The sequence below is a fragment of the Bubalus bubalis genome, chromosome 21, assembly GCF_019923935.1.
Source record: "Bubalus bubalis isolate 160015118507 breed Murrah chromosome 21, NDDB_SH_1, whole genome shotgun sequence".
Lineage (NCBI taxonomy): Eukaryota > Metazoa > Chordata > Mammalia > Artiodactyla > Bovidae > Bubalus > Bubalus bubalis.
This window is the reverse complement of record NC_059177.1, coordinates 14,679,669-14,704,060: the sequence shown is the minus strand read 5'-3', so window position 1 is coordinate 14,704,060 and position 24,392 is coordinate 14,679,669. Positions and strand designations below refer to the sequence as shown.

Genomic DNA, 24,392 nt, shown 5'->3' with positions numbered 1-24,392 from the left:
GAATTCCATCACCTCCATTAGCTTTGTTCATAGTGATGCTTCCTAAGGCCCACTTGACTTCATATTCCAGGATGTCTGGCCCTAGGTGAGTTATCACACCATCATGATTGTCTGGGTCGCTGGCAACCACTAAAACTCTGAAAAAAGGCCAGTAAAACTCTGAAAAAAAAATACTAAAACTCTGGCTGTCTTCTCTCTTGTCTAGTCCGTCCATGATGAACATGGGAGTAAGGTTGGTTTTCTCTGTAGCACAGAGTGAGAAGCAGTCACTTCACTGAGGATGCAGATCTTGGAAAGTTTTACTCCTCAAAAAGGGTATCAGGGCAATTCTGCCTTCTAGAGCTTCATTTCCCTGAGTGGTGGCCCTGATCCAGAGCAGGCTCATTTGCTTTTCTGTGCTCTCTCTCCACAATTCCTTTATTCATCCCGTGGAGGAGGTTTTATCCCATTTCACAGAGGGCTAAGGGTAAGTGATAAATCAGCTCTGGATGTGTGCAGTTTGCGGTGACCTCTAATGGAGATGTTGAAGTTTGTGGCTGGCTATTTGGTTGGAAATCAGGGCCAAGGGCTGGCAATATAAACTTCACAAAGCATCACTTGTGGAAAATTGCATTATCCTTGAAGCTACTTTGTCACCCTTTCACATCCAATTCATCACCAAGTCCTATTGATTTTGCTTCTACATTTCTCTGCAGACTGCCCATTTCTCTTCTGCTTCACACTGTTCCAGCCTAAATTCTAGCTTCATTTTCTCTTGTCCAGACAACTGCATTGACTTCCCAACTGGCCCTACCACAGTTTCCAAGAGCCATCTCCATTTTGATCTTAATGTCAGCAGCCAAAGTGGTTTTTACAAAATATAAATCCAATCAGTTTTCACCTGTCCCAAATTCTACTATGGCCTCCAATACCTTACATGATCTTACCTCTTCTATTCTCTAGTGGCTTTCACTCTACTTCTTTACTCTCTAAACTCTGAGTTTATTTTTCCTTTTTGGTGGCAAAATGTACATAACATAAAACTTACCATTTTCACCATTTTTAAATGTACAGTTCTGTGATATATAGTACATTACATTGTTGTGCAAACATCACCACTATCTGTTTCCAGAACTTTTTCATTTTCCCCAAGTGAAAGCCTGTGCCTATTAAACAACTCCGCACCCACCTCCCCTCACCACTCCCCAACCCAGGGTTGGTTTTCATCTTTCAAGGAGCCCTGCTATAGTCCACACAGAGTTCTTTATACATCTCTCTGTCTGAAGCACTCTTCCTCCCTTTGCCTAGTTAGCTATTACTCATCCAGTGTCAAGGAAGCCCCCCGAACCACCAAATCCAGGCCAGAAGCTCCAGTAAACCCTTTCAAAACCCGTGCTCGTACATAGCTCAGTTTGTACTTAAACATGTGTTGTATATTGCAGTATGGGTGCTGTCAGTCTTCTCTCCCCTCTTAATATAGGTTTTAGTGTCAGAAGTTACTCGTTTTGTCCGCAGTTCCTGACATAGTGTCTGGTTCGCAGCAGGTGCTTACGATTTGTTAAATGAATAAATCACCAATTGATCAATCACCAGTCTGTGAGTACGACCGCCCCCCAGATTGGAGTGTGTCCCTTGGGGCCGGACTTTGGCACCTCATCCAGGGTGGCAGCAGTCTGTGATCTTTGGTTTGACTATCTCGGGCCTCTGGCCCAGCAGATAGCTGAACCCACGCCCCGGGCGTACCGCGTCGTCACGCGGAACCTCCTTACTTCCACACATCAGAACCTTTCACTACCCCGGCAGAAACTAAGCTTAAACTGAGAAGCCTCTTCGCACCTCCGGACGTGGGAATTACATACTTGGACCTCAGACCCACGCGGGTGAGAACCGGGAGACGCGAGGAAAGTTGGAAGGCGCACCCCAGCCATGCCCAATCTACATTTGGGTCGAAGCCCTTTAAGAAGTCTTTCAATCAATACTCCTCCGGGACCCGGCAGTGGAGGCGCGCCAGGATTGGTCGGTTTGGGTGTGGGTGTTGCTCGGCACCAGCGAATAAGCGGGGGCAGGGGAGATGTTGTGGTTCAAGACTCGCGCATGCGCAGGGTCGTCTACCTGTGCCTGGGCTGCCTGTGACCCGGGCCAGGTCTGCCGGGTGGGCTGATTGCAGAGGAGGCGGAGGGTGGCGCGGCGGGAGGGCGCCGACTCCCGGAGGCCGCTGTCGGGGCGAGGTGAGGGCTGGCGGGCTGAGGCGGGCGCTGCGGTCCGTTAGCCGAGAGCAGGCGGGGTCGGGTGTGGCGCAGGGCGGGCCTGGAAGTGGAGCCCCCTACACCCCGGCCCGTCCGGCCCTCTGGCCCGGTTTAGCTCTCCAGGGCTTCTTGGGGCTTCCCGAAGTCTCGGCTCCCCTTTCCGCCGCCAGCTGCTCTCCTGACTCCAGGACGACCCAAGGTGCGAGCCTGTGGGAACCCTCAGTTGCCAGATGCCGGTGGAGCGCTGCCCACAGTGAGAGGAGACGGGGTGTGTCCGAATGATGGGATGATTGTTTACTTAATTATCCACGAACCTCATGTCAGAGTATTTTAATAACAAACTTCCCTTAGCGTGCAGATCTTGTAAGACTTGGTTTACCAGATACTGGGTTTAGTAGACCAGCTTTTGTGAACATCAGACGTCGGAGGTGATGAGCATATGTGCCCGTTATAGGATTACATCTAGATTCCAGTGCCAGAAGGATTAAGCACTCCAGTGCTTAATTAGGTTTGTAGACATCAAAGCCACAAAAGAATATTCCCAGTGGTGAAAAGTAATTGGTGAAATTTGTGACATGGTCAGAAAAGAAATAAAATTCAGACGGTGGATAGGGTCAATTTTCATTAAATGTACAAAGAAAGAAATTGATTCTGATAGAGATAATTTTAGTAAAATGAAAATGTAAATAATTGACTCCTTTGTTATTGCTAAATAGAATTAAATTGACATAATGGTTTGCCCTGGAAAACACATTTTAGGCAATGTTGTTATAGCTCTAAGAGTTTGTGTTTACAACACAGAGAACATTATGGGGTCCCAAAGCTTTTTATCCTTAGAGCCTCAGAGATCAAAGGCATCCAAAAATGACTGCTGATCGGAGAGGAAAAGTGACTTATCCAAAGGAATACAATGAGTGAGGAGCAGTTGTAACTAGTGTAACCCTAGGTCTTGGCTCCTTTTATTAACAGATTTCTGATTCGTTCTAAGTATGAATGCTCCAGGGAAAGCAACTGTTTTAGCAAGATAGAGTTGCTGTAATCCCAAAGATTGGATTTAGAGACACAGAGTGTACTGGAAAGACCACAGGCTTTCCAGTATTTCTGAGTAAGGAAGTTTGGGATGGAGTACTAGCTCTACCACTTGAGCTTTAGAACTACCATTTCCCCATCTCATAGATAGTTATGAGCATTAAGCATCATCAGTGTAAAAATTCATAGCATAGTGCCTGGCATATAATATTGTGTGTGTGTGTGTGTGTGTGTGTGTGTGTGTGTGCGCGCGCACGCGCGCGCGCGTGCTCAGCCATATCCAACTCTTTGCGACCCCATGGAGTATAGCCCACCAGGCTCCCTGTCCGTGGGATTTCTCAGGTAAGAATACTGGAGTAGGTTGCTATTTTCTTCTCCAGGGGATCTTCCCGACCCAGGGATCGAACAGCAGATGTCTCCTGTGTTTCCTGCGTTGGCATGTGGATTCTTTACCACTGAGCCACCTGGGAAACCTGGCATATAATATTAGTTGGTATCAAATTCCATCCCCTACTCTTCTTAGCTCCTAAGGAATGGCAAACTTGACCTGTAACCCTCCTCCCTACCTCATCCCCAAGCAATGCAGAACCAAAGCACTTTCTTGAACTACGAATGAGGTGTGCCCAGTTCTCAAGTCCTGTGGCTGAAGGTGAATTCAGTAAGAGAAACGTAATTTTCTCTATTTTGTCCTATGTATTGTGGTTTTGAGATGTGAGCAATGCCTTATGGTGAACCCTTGTGTTTGGATATATGTGTGCCAAGTCAAACTTGTTTTGCTTATTTAAATTTCTGTTTGGTAAGGCCTGGTTGTTTAGTGCTGTTTGTCTCTCCACCTTTTTCCCTCTTTGGAAAGAGGAGGAGAAGTGTATGTGGTAGAGGTTTGGAAGAGGGTTAAAGATACAGAGATGAAAATAAACCAGTGGTACTGCTTTCTGATGTCTACAAACCTAATTGGTTTCATCAATCACATTACACTGGTTTCATCATCACATTACACTGATGATGCTTAATGCTCCAGCTAAGCACAGCCTTTTGCTAGTAGAAAAGGGACAATTGATAACATGATCAGTTTATAAATAGATGCTGAGAAAAGGATTTGGGAAATGGCAGAGGCAGATTAAAATATAATTTTTATAAACTCTAATAGTAACTAGGGTGCTATATTTGATTACTACTTCAGTTTCTTTTAAAATTTTTCATTTATGTAAACCTCTTTCTCTTTTCCAAGTGGAGATTTATTGTAGGAAAGCTTTTTTATTAGTTCTGAAACTTAGTTTTTAGATAAGCTTTATTAGTTTAAAAGTTATATTGAGAGCTTCCTAATATGTGCCAGGCATGGTGCTAGGTTTTAGGGTCCCCTGGCCTGTAGAAGGAGCTAGTAAGACAGATTTGTGTGTCTGTGTGAGCACTCTTCAGCTGCCTTTGTCCTTGTATAACTTTTTCTGTAACTGAGGCATGATTTTCCAGATTCATGCCACTGCTTTCCTTTTATAAACTGAATTCTGGTTATCTGCAAGCAGCTTTTATTTTAATGAATTCAGAAATTATAGTACCTTCCAGTTTGGAAATGTTATTTAGTTGCAGAGCTGCTCCCTATAAAACATGCCCTTCAATATGCATGCATAAATCATCAGAATTACAGTTAATTAGCATAAAAGAATATTGTTCTACTAGTAGAGACATTTTTAAATGACATTTAAACATAAAAAACAAGTATGAGCTGAATTTAAGTAAGGGATATAAAAACTTTAAGTTAATACTTATTTCCATTTTTCTGTTAAAGTAATTATACTGACTGATTCAATGGACATGAACTTGGGCAAACTCCGGGAGACAGTGAGGGACAGGGAGGCCTGGCTGCAGTCCGTGGGGTCACAAGGAGTCGGACACGACTGTACAACTGAACAGCAACAGCAGTTATCCTGACAGGAATTTGCAGAGATAGTACAGAGTATGACTGATAGATTGTATGATAATTGCATGTTTAGTTAAAAAAAAAACCTGCCAAACTTATATTCCATGCCAGACTTATTTTCCAGAGTGACTGTCCTATGTTAAAGTCTTCCCCGCAGTGTGTGAGAGATCCCCTTCCTGAGCACGTTTGCCAGCATTTGATATTGTCACTCAAAATTTTTGTATCTGTTCTAATCAGTATGTAATATTATCTCACTGTGATCTTAAGTTGTGTTTCCCTTAATAGCTAGAGATGCTAGATATCTTTTCCCATTCTTTTTTGCCATCTCTATATCCTCTTTGGTGAAATGTCTGTTCATGCGCTTTGTCCATTTTCTAACTGGATCTTTTTTTATCACTGTTGGCTTTTGAGAGTGTTTTAAAAAAATTCTAAATATCTAGAGTCCTTTTGGAGGTGTGTGGTTTAAAAATATTTTTCCCACTCTCTTGCTTTTCTTTTCATCCTCTTCACGTGGATTTTGGCAGTGCAAAAGTTTTAAACTTTGATAAAATCCAATTTATTGCAGTTTCTTTTATGGATTGTGCTGTTGGTCTCATACATGAGAACCCTTCTCAAGTCCTGAACATTTTCTCTTTGTTTTCTTCTACTTTTATACTTCTAGTTTTTACATTTAAATTTATGATCTGTTTTGATTTCCTTTTTATGTAAGGTGTGAGACTAGGTCAAGATTCTCTTTTTTTCTTTTCCTTCCATCCGTTCACACCTCCCTTTCTCCCTCTTTCTTTCCCTATAGATATTCATTGCTCCAGCACCATTTGTTGAAAAGTCTGTCCTTCTTCCATTTAATTGCTTTTGTACCATTGTCAAAATCATTTGACTGTTCTTGTGTAGGTCTAATTTATGGGTTCTGTATTCTGTTTCGCTGATCTGTGTGCCTATCTCTCTGCTAATAACACACAGCCTTGATTACTGTAGCTATACAACAAGTCTTGAAATAGGATTGTGAGGTATGGTCCCCTTTATTCTTTTTCAAAATTGTTTTAGCTATTTTAGCTCCCTTGCCTTTCCGTATAGATTTTAGAATATTCTTATTTATATCTATAAACTATCTTGCTGATATTTTTACAGGAATTATATTGAACCTGTATATCACTTTGGGGGGAGATCTTTACTATGTTGAGTCTTCTAGTTCATAACATGGTATATCTCCTCACTTAGGACTTCTTTGATTTCTTTCAGCAGTGTTTTATAGTTTTCAGCCTACAAGTCCCATACATGTTTTGTTAGATTTACACCTAAGTATTGCATTAAAAATGGGGTTCCCTGGTGGCTGAGATGGCAAAGAATCTGCCTGCAGGAGACCTGGATTCGATCCCTGGATCAGGAAGATTCCCTGCAGAAGAAAATGGCATCCCACTCCAGTATTCTTGCCTGGGAAATCCCATGGATAGTGGAGCCTGCTGGGCTACAGTCCATGGGATCACAAATAGTCGGACACATCTGAGCAACTAACATTGCATTAAAAAAAGTATAGCTTTATTGAGATCATTTTGGGGATGATGATAAATGGTATTTTAAATTTTTGTTTCTATGAACCATTGCTGGTATGTAGAAAAAGAATTGATTTTTGTGTGTTGATCTTATATTCTGAAACCTTGTTGAACTCCTCCTTCATTTTAGGAGGTTTTTTGGTTTTTGTTTTTTTGTAGGTTCTCAGGGATCTTCCATGTAGACAATTATGTCATCTGCAGATAGGAGTCATTTTATTTCTTGCTTATTTCTTCCTTTCCTAGTTCCTTAGATTTTTTACATTTTTACCCCTCAATGGAAAGTCTGGGGAGATCAGAGAAATGGGCTATGTATGGTCTGTTGCCTGGTAGACTAATTTTTATTTTGTAGTTGTTGTTGTTTAGTTGGTAAGTCATGTCTGACTCTTTTGCGTCCCCACAGACTGTAACCCACCAGACTCCTCTGTCCATGGGATTTCCCAAGCAAGAATACTCTTGGAGTGGGTTGCCATTCGCTTCTCTAGGGGATTTTCCCGACCTGGGGATTGAACCCCTGTCTCCTGCATTGCAGGCATATTCTTTACCATCTGAGCCACTGGGGAAGCCTTTAGCCTTCTGTTATTTTTATACTACTGCAGTTTCTTCCTGTTTAAACTGGGATTAATTATCCATTCATCCATTACAGATATGGCCTTTACTCTTAGAACTTACCCTTAGGTAGTAGAAATGGTAAGTCAGTAACACAGAAAACAAAGAGGTAGTTTCTCTGGGAATTTAGAGAGAGGTAAAAGTACTTCTAGGAGGGTGTATTGGAGACAGTCCTTGGTGTGGATTTGGATGTGGGGAGATCTGAAGAGTGTGAACTCGGGTGAAGAATGCACAGAGCCACAGAGGTGAAAAGAGCAGCGTGTATCCTAGGGCTCCCATTTCCTACTGCTCATGGGAATTGAGGTGCCAGATTACATCCCCAGTGTTCTTTGGCAGTGCACACACCTGCTAATATCCTACCCAGGTAGAGGCCCTGACAACAGGGTCTGTGAAACAGGATGTGTGGATACATGGGAAGATGCATGAAAGCTGATAGAGCCACCCACTAATCCCTGGGTGCAGGGCTGCCGCACGCATGTGTGAGGTTACGCCCCGTGCGAGCACACGCAGAAGTTGCAGATGGGGGATGAAACCCCTCCAGGCTCTGCCTGCAGAACTGGTCCAGGGCTGTTTCCACCCTGAGAAGCACCTTGTTCCAGTTTGCCTCAGGCACCACGAGGCCTCCAAATCTGTTTCCTAGTGTTTCTTAATGGTGCTCACCTATCATGGCTAAATATTTAGTATCTTACCATAATATCATTTGCTAAATGACTTACTTTAGCCATCTGGAGGAACTCAGTCATCATTCTGAAGATTGGCTCAGTGTCAAACGTGAAGAAATTCAGGAGGACACGCTATCCTCTCTCTTTTCTTTTCGCCTTCTGCCTTCCTTGCCACCAGCTTTAGGTTAAATGCTCAGAATCCCTCTACTGCAGGTCAGGATATGGCAAGTGAACCACTCAGCACTTACCTCCATGGAGCACCTGAAACGCACAGCTCCCTGGACCCCGTCCCTGCTGCATCAGCGTCAGGCTCTTCCTGTCCCTTTGGGGCCATCTTGCGGCCCGTGTCGTGTTCCTCACTGTCACTGCTGTGGCTCCCTTTCGGCCTGCTTCCTCACATCTCCATTCCCTCATCCCAGTTGGTTTAACTCTGGAAATGGAGACATTCATTAGAGAGAAGGAAAAGGAGGATTTCAAGTGAAGATGAGACAGGGAGGCTAATGGAGGGGCGACAGTTGGGAGTGATCTAGCAACAGAGGGCAGGGAAGTTATAATAAAAGCCACATTTGCATTTATAGTAGAGGTGAGGGCGAGACAACCCAGAGTGAACATTTCCAGGGCGGGCTGCTGCCAGCTCATCACTGGGCCCTCAGTAACAAGGTGACCTTCCTTCCTCAGGTGTCCTCATGACTTCTCTTGCGGACCATGTCCTTGATCCTTTTTGCCTGCGTGGTAAGGGTGAGGGATGGACTGCCGCTCTCAGCCTCCACTGATTTCTACCACAGCCAAGACTTCCTGGAATGCAGGAGACGCCTCAAGACTTTAGCCTTGCGACTGGCCCAGTATCCAGGTCGAGGTTCCGCAGAAGGATGTGACTTCAGCATCCAGTAAGCAAGCCTGTTTCCTGTTCCAGAATATCAGCCCAATTTGGGTCACTCTGAACCATGTGCAGAGGTGGCATTATGCTAATCACACCATATGAAGAGCAGGTCTCACGTCAGACAGCTGTTCGAGGTCGTGTATCTACAGTAGAATCAAAGGCACTCGAGCTTTGCAGCCTCACTCCCACCTCACTGTGAGCGGAGAGGCCATGAGCACTGCGAGCACCAGGTCACCCAGTCTTCATGCTTTTAGTTTGGTAGTTTTTTCTGCATTAGGGTGCAGGCGTGGAGAAAGGCAAGTCGGGAGGAAATACTGGATTAAAATGTCAGGACAAGGAAAAGGATGAGAGTGAGGACGCCAAGAAAATAAGGCTTGACTTGGAGTTTTAGCCCTCAGTTTTTGCTTTTTAAAATGTTTTCACCTTTAAAACAAATTTTAAAGTAAAAAAAAAAATTTTATGTGACAGGAGCAGGGGAGTGAAAAATGAGCATCAGTAGGTCCGTCTTCTCAAGGAACTCCAAGTCAAATGAGAGGACACTGAGCACGATACAGTGAGGCCAGCGCTCCAGTGGAAGCAGGAATCAGGTGGTTACAGAAATCATGGTCAGAAGAACTAGTACTGTTTTCTATGGTCTAGGCCCTATTCTAAGTGCTGTAGGTGGCCTATGAGGTAGATAGTGGTATTAGACCTATTTTACAGGGAAGGAAACTGAGGTTAAACAACTTTTTAACCTAAGGTGGTAGAGCCAGGATTTGAGTGCAGGCAACTAGCAGCCAGGTTCTGGTTGTGTCATTTCTTATTTTAGGGCTTAGAGACGAAAGATGTTCTGTGGAGGGATCAGGGGCAAGGCAGGTTTTGAAATCTCACAATGGGCTGTTACAGATTTTACATCTCTCTTTTCCAGAATTTAGGTTTTCACTTCCCAAGTCCTTTTTGCTCCCCTTAATAGTAAATTTTTGATTCACCCGATTAAGGTGGGATCCATTAGGGTAGTCCAGTCTCAGAATCAGGAAAACAAAAAGGAAAGTCTAGGCCTGCCTCCAGACTAGGTGGGACTGTCAGGCAAGAAGAGTTGTGGCCTGAAGAGGGACGCAGATGGCAGGCATGTGAAGCTGTCACCTGTTGGCCGGGTGCCCAGGAGCCAACACTAAGCTGCATCTGCCCACATCTGCAGCTCCCTTCTCTGGGTGCCTGAAACCCCCTTCCTTGGGGGTCCCGTCCTTGTTAGGCTGGAATAATCTCACATTCTATGCACATTTTGTGCTGTACCTCAAAGAGGAAACCTTTTCTCAGAAAAAGCAAAAACCTATGACTTCAAATGAAATTCTGGGCCATTCAGTCATTATTTGAAAAGTAGAATATACAGTGTTTACTCGTTTGTCTTTTAACTTAAATATTCACCATTATTTTCACAGAGGAAACAGACATTTTTTCTTACAGGTGAGCAGTCCCATAGCTTGTTTAATGATCAATAAGTTAAAGTGATCCCTGGAGGAGGGCACAGCAATGCACTCCAGCATTCTTGCCTGGAGAATCCCACGGACAGAGGAGCCTGACAGTCTAGAGTCCAAGGGGTCACAAAGAGTCGTACATGACTGAGTTAGCATGGACGCAGGCAAGTTAGAGTAATCACACCTTGTCAGTGGCAAATGCTGCTATACATTTTCGAGGAAGTGTAAGAAAGGCACAGTCCCCGGCAGGTCTACCTGAAGAGACGATATGTATGCAACAGACAGCTCCAGGCTGTTCAAGGCCCAGCAAATCCAGAGTGGAGGCAAGGTGATGGCCGGGTGCAGGATGTGAATATGTGGGTCCATTCCCTGGTGACATAGTTTCTTTCGTTACAGCTTCTCTTCTTCGCGGGACGTGGCCTGCATGGCTATCTGCTCCCTCCAGTGTCCAGCAGCCATGGCCTTCTGCTTCCTGGAGACGCTGTGGTGGGAATTCACAGCTTCCTATGACACCACCTGCGTCGGCCTCGCCTCCAGGCCATATGCCTTTCTCGAATTTGGTTTGTAACCCACTTTCTTAGTTGTTATTCTTTCTTGCAGCATTGTATGTATAGAATTTCCAGTTTGAGTTTGGCTTTGACCATTGGGGAAAACCACTGGAGGTTCAGGACCATGTCACTGAAGAATAGCCTCATGCCATGAAATTTCAGGGGGTTTCCCTGGTGGCTCAGAGGGTAAAGTGTCTGCCTGCAATGCAGGAGACCTGGGTTTGATCCTTGGGTCAGGAAGATTCCCTGGAGAAGGAAATGGCAACCCACTCCAGTACTCTTGCCTGGAAAATCCCATGGACAGAGAAGCCTGGTAGACTACAGGCCATGGGATCGCAAAGAGTCAGACACAACTGAGCGACTTCACTTCACTTTTATGAAATTTCACAGCAATGAAAGGGGCCTGCAAACTTGAAGCCAGGTCCAACACTCTGGCTTTTTACCTCTCCAGAGCTTGGAGCGGGGTAGAAGAGGGTGAACCCTGTATCTTATTCTGGGGCAGGGGGGTCAGCAAACTGCAGGCTGAGAGTCTGTTTTTGTAAATAAAGGGGAACACAACCACGCTTGCTCTATTACTGACAGGTTGTCTGTGGCTGCTTTTGCCCTTCCCTGGCAGAGATGAGCTGTGACGGGCCATCTGGGGCCTATAAACTTAAAACATTGTCTGTCTGGCACTCTGAGAACACTGTGCCAACCCCTGCCCTAGAGCACCACTGCTCAAGGGTGGTTCATGGACCTGTGCTTCCAGCACGAGGCACATACAGGGAGACAATAAAAGGTTAGACATTCTTACGGTACTTGGACATTCCTGTGACATTTTCAATTGTATTTTATCCAAGTATCTGTCTGCAACCATTTGGAAATAAGGAAACACTAGTCCTTATGCAGAGGTTCGAGAAACACAGCTCTGGAAGACAAGACTACTTTTCTAGGCTCTGTCAGAGAGGCCCTGTGGAGGCCCAAGGGTCTGGAACACAGCAGTTGTGATAGCATAGGCCCTGTTTCTGTCAGGTGTGATTCAGGTCATTTTTGAGGGGGAGAAGAGGAGTGGAGGTGGGAGTTGGGGGGTTCTCCAGTCTCAATGTAACCTGCCACGGTCCCTGTGATGCTCTTGAATGGGGGGCTGACAGCATTTGGTTCTCAGGGTCAGGTGCAGGGCTGCCACCTGGAAATGTGGCCACTTAGGCTTTCTGGCAGCTACTGCTCACACCCCCTCGTGTGGTCTGTGGCCAGTCCATCAGTAATAGGGCCAGCACTGTCTTTTGGTGTCACCCAGAGGTACTGGGAAACTCCCTGGTACTCCAGCCTGCACCTGGTAGGCCTGTGACATAGACCACAAGTTCCTCTTAAGACTCCCTGTGAGGACTGCCACTCTCAGCCCCACTTCTTCTGTGTCCCCAAGTAGACCATAGCTGCAGCATCCCTTGGCTGTCGTTTGATTGGCAGCTGGTAGACCTGTGTTCTCCTCTCCCCTGTCATCTCTGCATGCCTCCTCCTTTGAAAGTGTTGGGCTTTGTCTCACAGGAGCCCCTTCCTGGCATCACGTTTGCTCATTATTGAGTGAGAGTAGGATGAAAGTAAAAGTACGTGGATATTAGAGCTTCCCGGTAGCACAGTGGTAAAGAATCCACCTGCTGATGCAGGAGATGCAAGAGACTGAGGTTCAATCCCTGGGTTGAGAAGATCCCCTGGAGGCAACACACTCCAGTATTCGTGCCTGGAGAATTCCATGGACAGAGGAGCCTGGTGGGCTACAGTCCATGGGGTCACAAAGAGTTAGATACGATTGAGCGCATGCACACACCCCACATGGATATTAGAATTATACATGATTTTGTTTTGTCAATATATTTGAAATTTCACCTCAAGTACTTATTAAAAGTTGGTGATGGATTAATACTAAATGTAAATCAAATAATTAAAACCAATACCTTTCATATAATCCTGGTTTGCACAACATATTCACATTCATTTGTAGTTTTTTTTCACACGCCTTTTCTTGAGATAATCAGGTCAAGAATGACCGTCCCCATTTTGCAATCTTAGAAATCCTTTGTGAATGGCCCAGGTTTGTACTATGAGTTGTGCTTGAGCTAAGACTCAAGCCTGTCCCCTGATTCCCTTGCCACTGAGGTCCTGATGGACAGACTGTCACATTTTAATTATTCTCCTCTGAGAGACTGATGAGACCATTCCTGATATCTACAAATCATTCGACCCTCATGTGTAGTTGACACTCTTCAGAGTCTGGCTAACTTATTAGCTTGCTTAGAAATGCAAATTTCATTGTGTACCTATTGTCTTATAACATCCATTGTGATGACATTCAGTTTGGACTGCTCTCTTTTCACAGACAATGTCATTCAGAAAGTGAAGTGGCATTTTAACTATGTAAGTTCCACCCAGATGGACAGCAGCTTAGGAAAAATTCAGGAGGAACTCAAGTTCCAGCCACCAGTGGTTCTCACCCTGGAAGACACAGATGTGGCTAATGGGGTGATGAACGGACACACACTGATGCACCTGGAGCCAGGTACGTGGCTTGCTGCACTCTGGTATTGATGAAAATGAGGTGAGAGTGTGTATTTCAAATGGACATTGATTGTTCGACTAGGAAGGTGTTTGGGTGGGGGGCGGTATATAAAATGTGTGGGGGAAAAGACATGGGCTGATCTTGTTTCCAGGTAGCTTTTATTTAAAAAAAAAAAAAAAAGAAAGAAGCTTGACTGTTGTGACAAGTAAGCTGATCTGAAGGGAGGCACCTCTTCTGATGAAATTTAGAAAAGTGACTTAGCAGGTTGTTTTCTTAAGCAGGGTGAACCCTGCACATATAAATGATGTTGTTGGATCACACAAAAAGCAAGAGAATTCCAGAAAAACATCTGCTTTGTTGACTACGCTAAAGCCTTTGACTGTGTGGATCACAACAACCATGGAAAATTCTTAAAGAGATGGGAATACCAGACTGCCTTACCTGCCTCCTGAGAAATCTGTATGCAAGTCAAGAAGCAACAGTTAGAACCTGACATGGAACAATGGGCTGATTCAAAATTGGGAAAGAAGTACGTCAAGGCTGTATATTGTCACCCTGCTTATTTAACTTGTATGCAGAGTACATCATATACAATGCCAGACTGGATGAAGCACAAGCTGGAATCAAGATTTCAGGGAGAAATATCAATAACCTCAGATATGCGGATGAAACCATCCTTATAGCAGAAAGCAAAGAGGAACTAAAGAGCCTTTTGATGGAAGTGAAAGAGGAGAGTGAAAAAGCTGGCTTAAAACTCAACATTCAAAAAATGAAGATCATGGCATCTGGTCCCATCACTTCATGGGAAATAGATGGGGAAACAATGGAAACAGTGACAGACTTTATTTTTTTGGGCTCCAAAATCACTGCAGATAGTGACTGCAGCCATGAAATTAAAAGCTGCATGCTCCTTGGAAGAAAAGTTATGACCAACCTAGACAGCATATTAAAAAGCAGAGACATTACTTTACCGACAAAGGTCCGTTATAGTCAAAGCTGTGGTTTTTCCAGTGGTCATGTATGGATGTGAGAGACCATACATATGATGTGAGAGGACCATAAAGAAAGCTGAGCACCAAAGAATTGATGCTTTTGAACTGTGGTGTTAGAGAAGACTCTTGAGAGTCTGTTGGACAGCAAGGTGATCAAGCCAGTCCATCCTAAAGGAAATCGGTCCTGAATATTCATTGGAAGGACTAATGCTGAAGCTGAAGCTCCAATACTTTGGCCACCTGATGTGAAGAGCTGACTCATTGGAAAAGACGCTGATGCTGGGAAAGATTGAAGGCAGGAGGAGAAGGGGACGACAGAGGATGAGATGGTTGGATATGATCACTGACTCAATGGACATGAGTCGGTGGACATGAGCAAGCTCTGGGAGTTGGTGATGGACAAGGAAGCCTGGTGTGCTGTAGTCCATGGGGTCACAAAGAATCAGACATGACTAAGCAACTGAACTGAACTGAAGGAGATTTTCATTCTCTTTTGCTGGAAGTCACTTGTTGAATAGTACAGATTTGTACATTCTCTCTCTCTCCTTTTTTCCTTTAACAGTGAGTCCTTATCTCATCACTGCAATGGTGAAACATTGCAAATCTCCACCAAGAAACCCCCACTCCTTGATGGAGGGCGTGGAGGGCTGTGGGGATGAGAGTGGGCAGGGGTCAGGGCCAGGCCTACTAGACCTCTCGCTCTTGGGTTCTCTGTGGGACCCAGAGACATCTCTCTGTCCCTTTGGATTTCTGAGTCCTTGTCTGAGGAATGAAGTGTTGGTGAACATATTCACAGTGCCCTGGCATCCGTGACTTAGTGTGCCACTAACGACGTGAAGCATTCAATACCTAGCACATAGCAAAGCATGCTTTTTTGTATTCTTTGTTTACAGTTATATCCAGTTAAACCAACTTTTAGTTAAAGTGGATATTTGCATTCTAAGAACTCTGTAATAGTATAATCCTTCCCTGGAAGACAGAACCATCTATACCATAATAGTCTAATTACTTTGTTAACAGTTTTATGCTAAACTCATTGCTTGAATTTTGAAAGTGGTGTTTTTTAAATGTTCACGTTTTTGGCTTAACTTTGGTTTTCGATTTGAACTGTTTCAACCAGTGAATTCCTGGATTGACTCTTATGCCATTCAGTAAGTTGTTGTAATTTACATTGGGATTGGACTTAACATTCATGGAAGGACGTCTGGGGCATCAGACCCCAAGCTTCTCCTTTGCTGTACCTGAAGACAGGGTCACTTTGTGATGTATGTTTTGTTTTTTAACCACGTAGACAAGAGGAGCAAATGCAGAAGGTGACAACTTGCCTATCTTTCTAGGACGTTTTACTGTGGTCTGACTCCCCACTATTGTCCCAAGTCTAGAGTCTTAACAGGTAGCTCGTTTCTGAGAGGAATTTTGGTAATGTAAACTAACACACTAACAGTAGGCATCAGTTGGGCTGTGGTGTGTGTGTGTGTGTGTATCCATATGAGGGAAATGTGAGGACAAAAAAGGATGATTTAAAAGGAGTACAGCAAAGACTTCCCTGGTGGTCCAGTGGCTAAGACTCTACAGTTCCAATGCTGGGAATGGGGGGTTCACCCCTAGTCGGGGAAGGATCCCACATGCCGAGTGGCACAGCAAAAAAATAAAATAAATTAATAAAAGGAGCACAGCAAGAGAATGGTGGGACCCTGCTTAATTGTGTGAACCAGAGTCAGTTTTAGCAGTTATCTTTAAAGAGGGAGTGATCATTTTGTCTTGATTAGAGTTCTGGAAATAGCTTGTAGCCGAAATAATCCATGTTTCCCTCCTCTTCCCAATAACTTTGAAATGTAAAAAATTGCATTTGCTATGAATTGCTCCAGAAGCACACATAATATTGAATATTGTCCCTATCAGAAAAAGAATGGAACACTTTACATGCTGATGGTTGAGGTGTGTAATAGAAAAGCTTTAGGGTTTGACAGGCAATTTACAACTAAAGCCATAAACTGTTTTAAATCTGGATTTCTCAGCCTAAGCCCTACTGACATTTTGTACTGGAAATTCTTTGTTATGGAAGCTGTCCTGCACATTGTAGCAACCTGTTCCCAGGGAGGACAACCTAAAATGTCCCTAAACATTGATTGAAGAGCCTTATCATCTCTGGCTGAGAACCGCTGGTTTAAATAGAAAGGAAATGAAGCACTTAAGAAAATCTATGCTTTCTTAGAGAAAGGCCTCTTTCTCAAAGAAATTCACCTTGGATTTCCAGCTCCTTTCTGTCCTTCATCCCTTGCCTTTTCCCACTCTAACTATAGCGGTTTTTAAATTAATATGTTTGCAATTGTGTGTTTAATTGAACTTGTTCATTAGCAGAGGTCTAGTTCATGTTTTTACTTTTTTTTCATATAGAAATTGTTTTCACTAAACACTTCCTTTTTTTCCTTGTGTAGCTCCTAGTTTCCGAATGGAACCAGTGACAGCCCTGGGCGTCCTTTCCCTTATTCTCAACATCATGTGCGCTGCCCTGAACCTCATTCGCGGAATTCACCTCGCAGAACATTCTTTACAGGTAACCTTTTCTATACAGTTTAAATCGAAAGACAGGCGATGGAAGAAGCAGATATGGGTGCATATTGTTTAGAAGGTTATTATTCACTACGTTTTAAAAATTGAAGTAAAATTCTTACTTCTCATTTTATTCTTCATAATGAGTTGAGCAAATAAGAAACTTGCTCTTTTGTATTTGTTTTCCTGAGAAGCCAAAGGGGCTGTTGGAATACTGGTGTGAAATGGACACCTTGCTATAAGGACAGCCGGCCACCCCGTGGCCCTGGGGACACCGAGAGTCCCTGCAGGGGCTGGATTGTTCATCCAAGGCAAAGTTTGACTCTCAGACTTTAAGATTCAGGCCCTTTTTCCCCAGATAGAGTTGTCTCATAATCCGATTTATATCATTCAGATGGATACCAGCCTCCCTGTGTCTTTGTCAAAAGAACTGTATCACTATGAAGTTGATTTGGAAGCCTGCTCATCTCAAAGCAGCTTTCTATTCTAATGCTTTTTACTTATTATTTTTAAATTTTGAAGTATTTCAAGCACTTAAAAACAAGCATGGTACCATTATGAACATGAACAGATAGATGTTAACTTTAAAAACAGAGTTGGAGATAAGTAGATGCAAACTATTACATTTAGAATGGATAAACAAGATCCTACTATAGCACAGGGGACTGTATCCAATCTCCTGAGATAAACCATAATGGAAAAGAATATAAAAAAGAATGTACGTGTGTGTATAACCGAGTCACTTTGCTGTATAGCAGAAATAACACAACACTGTAAATCAACTATCCTTCAATTTAAAAAAAAGCCAGAGTCATGATGCTCACACCTAGGCACGTGGTAGCTAAAATCTGAAGTGCAGCTGAGGTTGAATCTCAGGGGCCTTACAGAGACCAGGGTGTTTGGGGAATGGCAGCATCCTGGGCCCTGAGTGGTGGCTGGCTGTTTCCACACCCCATCTTTGGCCAACACGTGCTATGGTTGCCGCTCTTACTGTTTATGATGACTCATAAGCGGATACTTACCAAATGTCTGTATGCACTAGAATAGGGGTTTGTTGCTCAAGACATAGTCCCTGCCTCGGGGCACATAGCAGAGTATGGTGACATCACTAGGAGGTGGCGGTACCTGGGGCGGGAGGGACTGGGGAAAGTTAGTACTGACAGATGAGTTGGATTTTGAGAGCTTGGCGGGGCTGGGGGTGGGGACATTCCGGGTTGCGGGCTCAGCACACATGCATGGGAACTGGACGTGCTTGGTGTGTCCAGGCCATTCAGAAGGATCTTCTGTCATCCCCCGGTCTGATACATGAACAGGGGCTGGTTTCTCACCCAGGCAGGGATTTTGTACTGTCGGTTATACCAGACCCAATGCAGAGTAATGCACTTCATGTCATAGTGTTTCATTCCCTCTAACTGTTCCTTTTCTTGTGTTCCTCTTATTTGTCTTAGGTTGCACATGAAGAAATTGGAAATATTCTGGCTTTTCTTATTCCTTTTGTAGCCTGCATTTTCCAGGTGGGTGAAATGTTGATGTTTTAGTGAGTGGGTTAAACCCATTACCTTATTTTGCTCTGTTGGAACCATCAGTGAGTTTCCAGATCCTGCTTTCATTCCACCAAGACGTTGGTTCAAATCATGGACAGTCCCAGCCCTTAGCAGAACAACTTTCCACCCATCCTGTGCAGTCCTCTCATTGTACAGAGAAAAGACTTTTGGGCCCAGAAAGGGAAAGTCATTTGCCCTAGGCCTCAGGGCCTCTGAAACAGTGCAGGACAGAAACTAGAAACTGGGACTGGGCTCCCAAGAAGGGAGGGATGAGACTGCAGTGGGGATTGGGTTGGGCCTGGCCAGTATGAGGCAGAGTCCTGCCTTGTGCTTATTGCTGGGCATCCAAGTACAGAAATGTCTTTCTGCAGAACTGATGCCCAGGTATATGTGTTTTTTTTCAGACACAGGACTGGGGAAAAAATTGTTGTTTCTAATAGAAATCAAATCTGTCCTTAGGAAATGAAACAAAAATTATAATACTAACTAGAGCGCTTTGATTATTAGTTATTTTCGGAGAAGCTGCGTGCTTAAGGGCTGGAGTAGGAAGGGGCTTTTGAATCCCCTATGAAAAGGTAGCAGTGAAAGTGTTAGTCGCTTGGTCGTGTCTGACTCTTTGTAACCCCATGGATTGTGGCCCACCAGGCTCCTCTGCCATGGAATTCTCCAGGCAAGGATACTGGAGTGGGTAGCTATTCCCTTCTGCAGGGGATCTTCTCAACCCAAGGATCGAACCCAGGTCTCCTGCATTGCAGGCAGATTCTTGACCGTCTGAGCCACCAGGCAAGACTTGAATCCCCTTTAAGCAGAGTTAATTCTAACAAAAAAACCTGACTCTCTTTCTCCACCCTCTACAAAGTCTAGGATTTTAGTACCTTTTATGCATATTTAACCCTCTTCTTCTTTTAATTAAAAGTTCTTTTCTCAGGGCACTTCCTCTCTCTTCTGTGTACATCCTAGATGGCCTATTTTTACGAATTATCTGATTGTGCAAAAAGAAATTTTCAACCTAAGATTGAAAATACACTCATTCTTTGGAAAATCAGGTCTCCAAGATCATGGGTGTTGCCAAGAATAGTTTTCTGGACCTTGCATTTCAGGGCTGCAGGGATCTTACAGTTCCACCTTCATCCCCTCATCTGTGGTCTAACTTGATTAGCTCTTTCGATGGGGAACTCTCCCTCCCACTTCACTCTGAGCTTTTGTCAGATTGCCCTGTGTTTTCAGAATGTGCCTTTTTTTTTTTTATAAAAAACATTGAAACAAAAAATGATTTCCACCTTTTGCAGAACAAGAATGTCCTCTTTCTGTGTGATAGCCCTACAGGAAGCATCATTCTGGAAGACCTTTCCCTGAGTCAGAGATGCTTCTGAAGATGTAATAGGGAGGCTGTCTAGGGAACAGTGGTCCCCTATGTAGTTGTAACTCAGGAAAAACTAATATAGTAAAAGCAGAGCTTCTCTCATCAACTTTCTCACCTGTTATGACTCCCCCAAAGGAAAAGTTCCTTTAGGCCAGTTGCTCTTGTTAGGGTATGCCCACCTGGCTGTCTGCCCCTGACCCACATCTCTTCTTTCTGTACAGCACAGCCTGGACATGTCTGTCTGTATTTCTTAAATTCTTTCAAGAGGGCTGTGTTCTCATTCCTCCTGTGACCTTCTATTTCACTTTTCTTATCTCTTCCATATCCCCACTTTGCTCTACCGGTTGACAACAACTGATCCAGTGAGTCCAAGCTCCACTGTAACAAATTTCAGTTTACTAAGCCAACGTGTATGAAACGACACTGCAGGGCGGGTACTATCAGTGGACCTGGCGTCTGACCTCAGCCATCTTGCTATCTCTGATGGGCCTCCCTCTTCGGTGTCATTTCAGTGTTATCTGTACCTGTTCTACAGTCCAGCCAGGACTACGAAGGTGGTGCTGATGCTGCTCTTCATTTGCCTGGGCAACATGTACCTGCATGGGCTGAGGAACCTCTGGCAAATCCTCTTCCACATAGGAGTGGCTTTCCTGTCTTCGCATCAGATACTGACAAGGCAGCTTCAGGACAAGCAGTCTGACTGTGGAGTGTGAGGCTGAGGCCGTGGGATGGACGGATCCTTTGATTTTCCTTTGAGGGTCATCGGCGTTTCCCCTTTTACTCCTTGCTTCACCTCAAGTTTCCATCCTTGAAGTTCCTTTCAACCAAAGCAGACTGATCCTGAGAACCAAGATTTTTTTCACCGGTGCAGTGGGAAGCATGAAGTTGCTGGGCACCTGGTCTCGGTTTTCTGTGAGAGTTACTGCAGAATCTCCAGTTCAGCACTTTGGACAGCAGAATCTGGGAGCCCAGTCAGAAAGCGCATTACTGGAAGACCAACATAGAATGATTTTGGTCTTTTACGTTGAGTGATGCAATAAACCAGTAGATTCAGTATCGGTAGTTTTAAGTAATTGGCAGTTGTCTCCAAGGAACCACTTAAACATCTGTATCAGCTTTTCAGTCTAAATGTGACTTTGGTGAGTTTTTTTTTTTAAGAGGGTCAGCACAGGGTGAATTAACTTAAAAAGTGGTTTATAGGTATAACATAGATAAATTTTGTTTACATTTTTGATAACTTAGGTCTGATACCTTTAGAATATTTAAATATATTTTGGATATAAATTGAACTTCACTTAGGGTTAAGAACAAACTGAAACTGAGATAATGGTTGAGAAAACTGAACTTATTTAATTTATATATAACCTTTCATGGTAGTGGGACTGTAGGGATACAGAAATGTTTTGTATTTATTTGTAGGGTATATCTGAATATTTTTAAAATTGAGTAACCAGTGCTACTGGATCATAAGCCTATAAGCATGAGCAGAAATGAGAATATCAGGACTCCTTGCAGTTGGCCACAAACTAGAGGAGGTGGGTCACACATTCACACGGTGGCAGTTTACAGTTACAGGTGGGAGAGGCTGCTTCATCAACGTTGTATGTGGCAGCCGAGTGCCGGGCATTTTAATCATGTCCTTTAATACTTGACCCTGAGTACTTGTTCTCAGAAGACCTCACAAATTGATTACTCCTCTACACCTTTTGTAATCATCTTCATTAGATTCAGTTCAGTTCAGTTGCTCAGTCGTGTCTGACTCTTTGTGACCCCATGGACTGCAGCATACCAGGCTTCCCTGTCTATCACCAACTCCCTCATTTTTATATGAACAAAGGTTGTATGTATGTTAACTTTTTTAGAGCTTTATAGCTTATAAAGCGTTATAATTAACCCTGTGCTCAGTCCCTGGGTTGGGAAGATCCCCTGGAGAAGGAAATGGCAACCCATTCTAGTATTCTTGCCTGGAGAATCCCCATGGACAGAGGAGCCTGGTGGGCTACAGTCCATGGGGTCACAAAGAGTTGGACATGACTGAAGCAACTTTGCACACACGCAGGTGCTCTGAAAAGTACTTTTCTTTCTCTCCTTGTCAAAATATTGACTGATCATAGTTTTCCAAAATTTAGATCTGAATATGATCCCTGAGGCCTCTAGAAACTTCAGCCTGGGTTGTCCAGTACTGCTCAGGAGGCCATTTGGGAAGTTTGGCTTTTGGATTGTTCATTGTAGAAGTCTGGAATATGAATAGCTCCACCATATTGCATAGAATACTCTGGGTTGAATTGTGTGATATTGATAAATTACAGATTCCTATTTTGGTAGTTTTTAAGAGTTGAAAACTATCACAGGAGTTAACAAGCAGGTAAGGAAAGCAAGGATGTCATTTTAGGGAATTCAGTTGACCTTGGTCCTTTCATTACTGGTGGTGTATTGTTACTGAGCTACCTAGTGTCACTTAAAAGAAAAGTTCATGTGACTAGGAACTGTAGTGGGAAAATGTTGCCATGGTAACTTTATTTTCTTATAATAGAATTTCCTATTTTTAATCAAAGTATTTGGACGTGAAAGTTACATTGGCAGCATCCTCAGATGTTAAACCTCAGAGTCATCTCCCCAATGATTTCTCAATTTGCATAATTTTCTGCAGGGGCTTCACTGGTGGCTCAGATGGTAAGAGAATCTGCCTGCAATGCAGGAGATGTGGGTTAGATCCCTGGTTTGGGAAGATCCCCTGGAGAAGGGAATGGCAACTCAACCTAGTATTCTTGCCTGGAGAATCCCATGATAGAGGAGCCTAGAGGGCTACAGTCCATGGGGTCGCAAAGAGTCAGACACAACTGAGAGACTAACACTTTAATTTTCTGCATCCCTAGCAGATAAATCGGAGAAGGCGATGGCACCCCACTCCAGTACTCTTGCCTGGAAAACCCCATGGATGGAGGAGCCTGGTGGGCTGCAGTCCATAGGGTCACTGAGGGTCAGACACGACTGAGGACTTCACTTTCACTTTTCAGTTTCATGCATTGGAGAAGGAAATGGCAACCCACTCCAGTGTTCTTGCCTAGAGAATCCCAGGGATGGCGGAGTCTGGTGGGCTGCCGTCTATGGGGTCGCACAGAGTCAGACACGACTGAGGCGACTTAGCAGCAGCAGCAGCAGATAAATTTTCAGGCTTTCTGGGACATAACTTTGAAGAGATGGTGAAATAGAATGGGAAGCTAAGGAGGAGAGACAATCTTTTCATATTAGCAGCGCACACAGAGCTTTTAAAGTTGATTAGAACAGCTTACCAATATATTATTTTCATCTTGAGTTCGTGTGCTATTGGTGTTGCCATGTAGCCCGGTACCCAGATGCCCGGGGGTCTGTGATCCACATTCAGCAAGTAGTGAAGCACAGTCCTTGCAGAGGAGACCCTCCCGGCCTAATGGAGTGGTGATCCACAAGCTGGTCGAATGTGGTCTGAATCTGTAAACACCTACATGGGGTTTGACATTTACTTTTGCAAACCAAAGGGAAAAGATGCAGTTGGCAAACAGTACAGAGTAATGACCACATAAACATTACATAACTGAAACCCAGCTAAGAGCAGCCTCAGTTCAACTGGAGGAAGAGGCTGATGATAGGAAAGGCGTTCTGGAGATTTTGTCCAAGGGAAATCGCAGGCTCGGGGTTGACTTGGTCAGGCGTAGAGCTTTTTAGTGTGTCATCCTTGATGCCAGGAAGTTGACCCCACATGGCCGTCACTCCGCCATGGGCCTTCATTTTAGCTGCTCTAGCACCTTTGTTTTCTCAGTCGTTAACTGATCTCACGGGGCTACTAATGTTGGAAAACCCTTAAAAGTGCCTTCTGGTGTCAGATGTGGCAAGATCTTGAGCATCACTGTGTGCAGTGTCCCGTCTGCTCTATCTGGGCTGGGATGTGGCTCAGTGCTGTCCGGCAGGGGCCGAGCCCAAGGCTTCCCCACCCGCAGGTGTGCTAGTGAGGGAACCACGTAGGCTCTGCTTTTCTTCCCGCAGGCCGGCTTGACTGTGACAGGGCCATGCTTGGGTTTCCTGTCCTGGGCAGGGACACTTGGAGGTATGTTTGGGTGGGATTTCCTCTCGGTACTAGAGGCCTCACTGCCCGCAGTGGGAGGATGACCATAGGCTCCTGGTTTTGCTTCTGCAGCTGGCACCCCTTTTATCTGTGAGTCAGTTTTAAATCTTCAAAGGGTAAGAAAAAGGATATTGGAAGGAAATGAGAACACTTAGCATCCTTCCTCCCACCCCCACCTTGAGTTCCCTGTTCTTTTCCTAGGTGCCCCCATTCAGGTCTCCCCTGCCTCTTTGCACTTCTGCTGCCAACATTCCAGTCCTAGTGACAGAGGCTGAAATTAGAGGCTCTGGAGGGAGGGGGAAGCCACCTTTCACTGTAATCGACAGGGTGGGTCCAGGAGCTTCAGAGAGGGAGCAGATGACACTGAGGCCCAGCCCTCTCCCCTGAGCACCACAGGCGCACAGCAAGGCTGGCTCTTTGGGGTGCAGGAAGCAGG

At 44.4% G+C, this 24,392-nt stretch overlaps 1 protein-coding gene across 3 annotated transcripts; it reads left to right on the top strand.

Moving 5' to 3' along the window:
- The first annotated feature begins 2,052 nt into the window (after nucleotides 1–2,052).
- SEC22C (SEC22 homolog C, vesicle trafficking protein) lies at nucleotides 2,053–20,910 on the top strand. 3 transcript variants are annotated; one of them, XM_006051806.3, is made up of 7 exons: nucleotides 2,053–2,207; nucleotides 8,666–8,874; nucleotides 10,718–10,881; nucleotides 13,223–13,402; nucleotides 16,833–16,951; nucleotides 18,396–18,461; nucleotides 20,367–20,910. In XM_006051806.3, the coding sequence occupies exons 2-7, from the start codon at nucleotides 8,693–8,695 to the stop codon at nucleotides 20,565–20,567; spliced, it is 912 nt and encodes a 303-aa protein (XP_006051868.3). In that variant the 5' UTR covers nucleotides 2,053–2,207; nucleotides 8,666–8,692; the 3' UTR covers nucleotides 20,568–20,910. The 3 variants fall into 3 exon arrangements, with proteins under 3 accessions (XP_006051868.3, XP_006051869.3, XP_006051870.3); XM_006051807.4 differs by having other exon boundaries at nucleotides 2,067–2,424; XM_006051808.4 differs by having other exon boundaries at nucleotides 2,067–2,493.
- The last annotated feature ends 3,482 nt before the right edge of the window (nucleotides 20,911–24,392 follow it).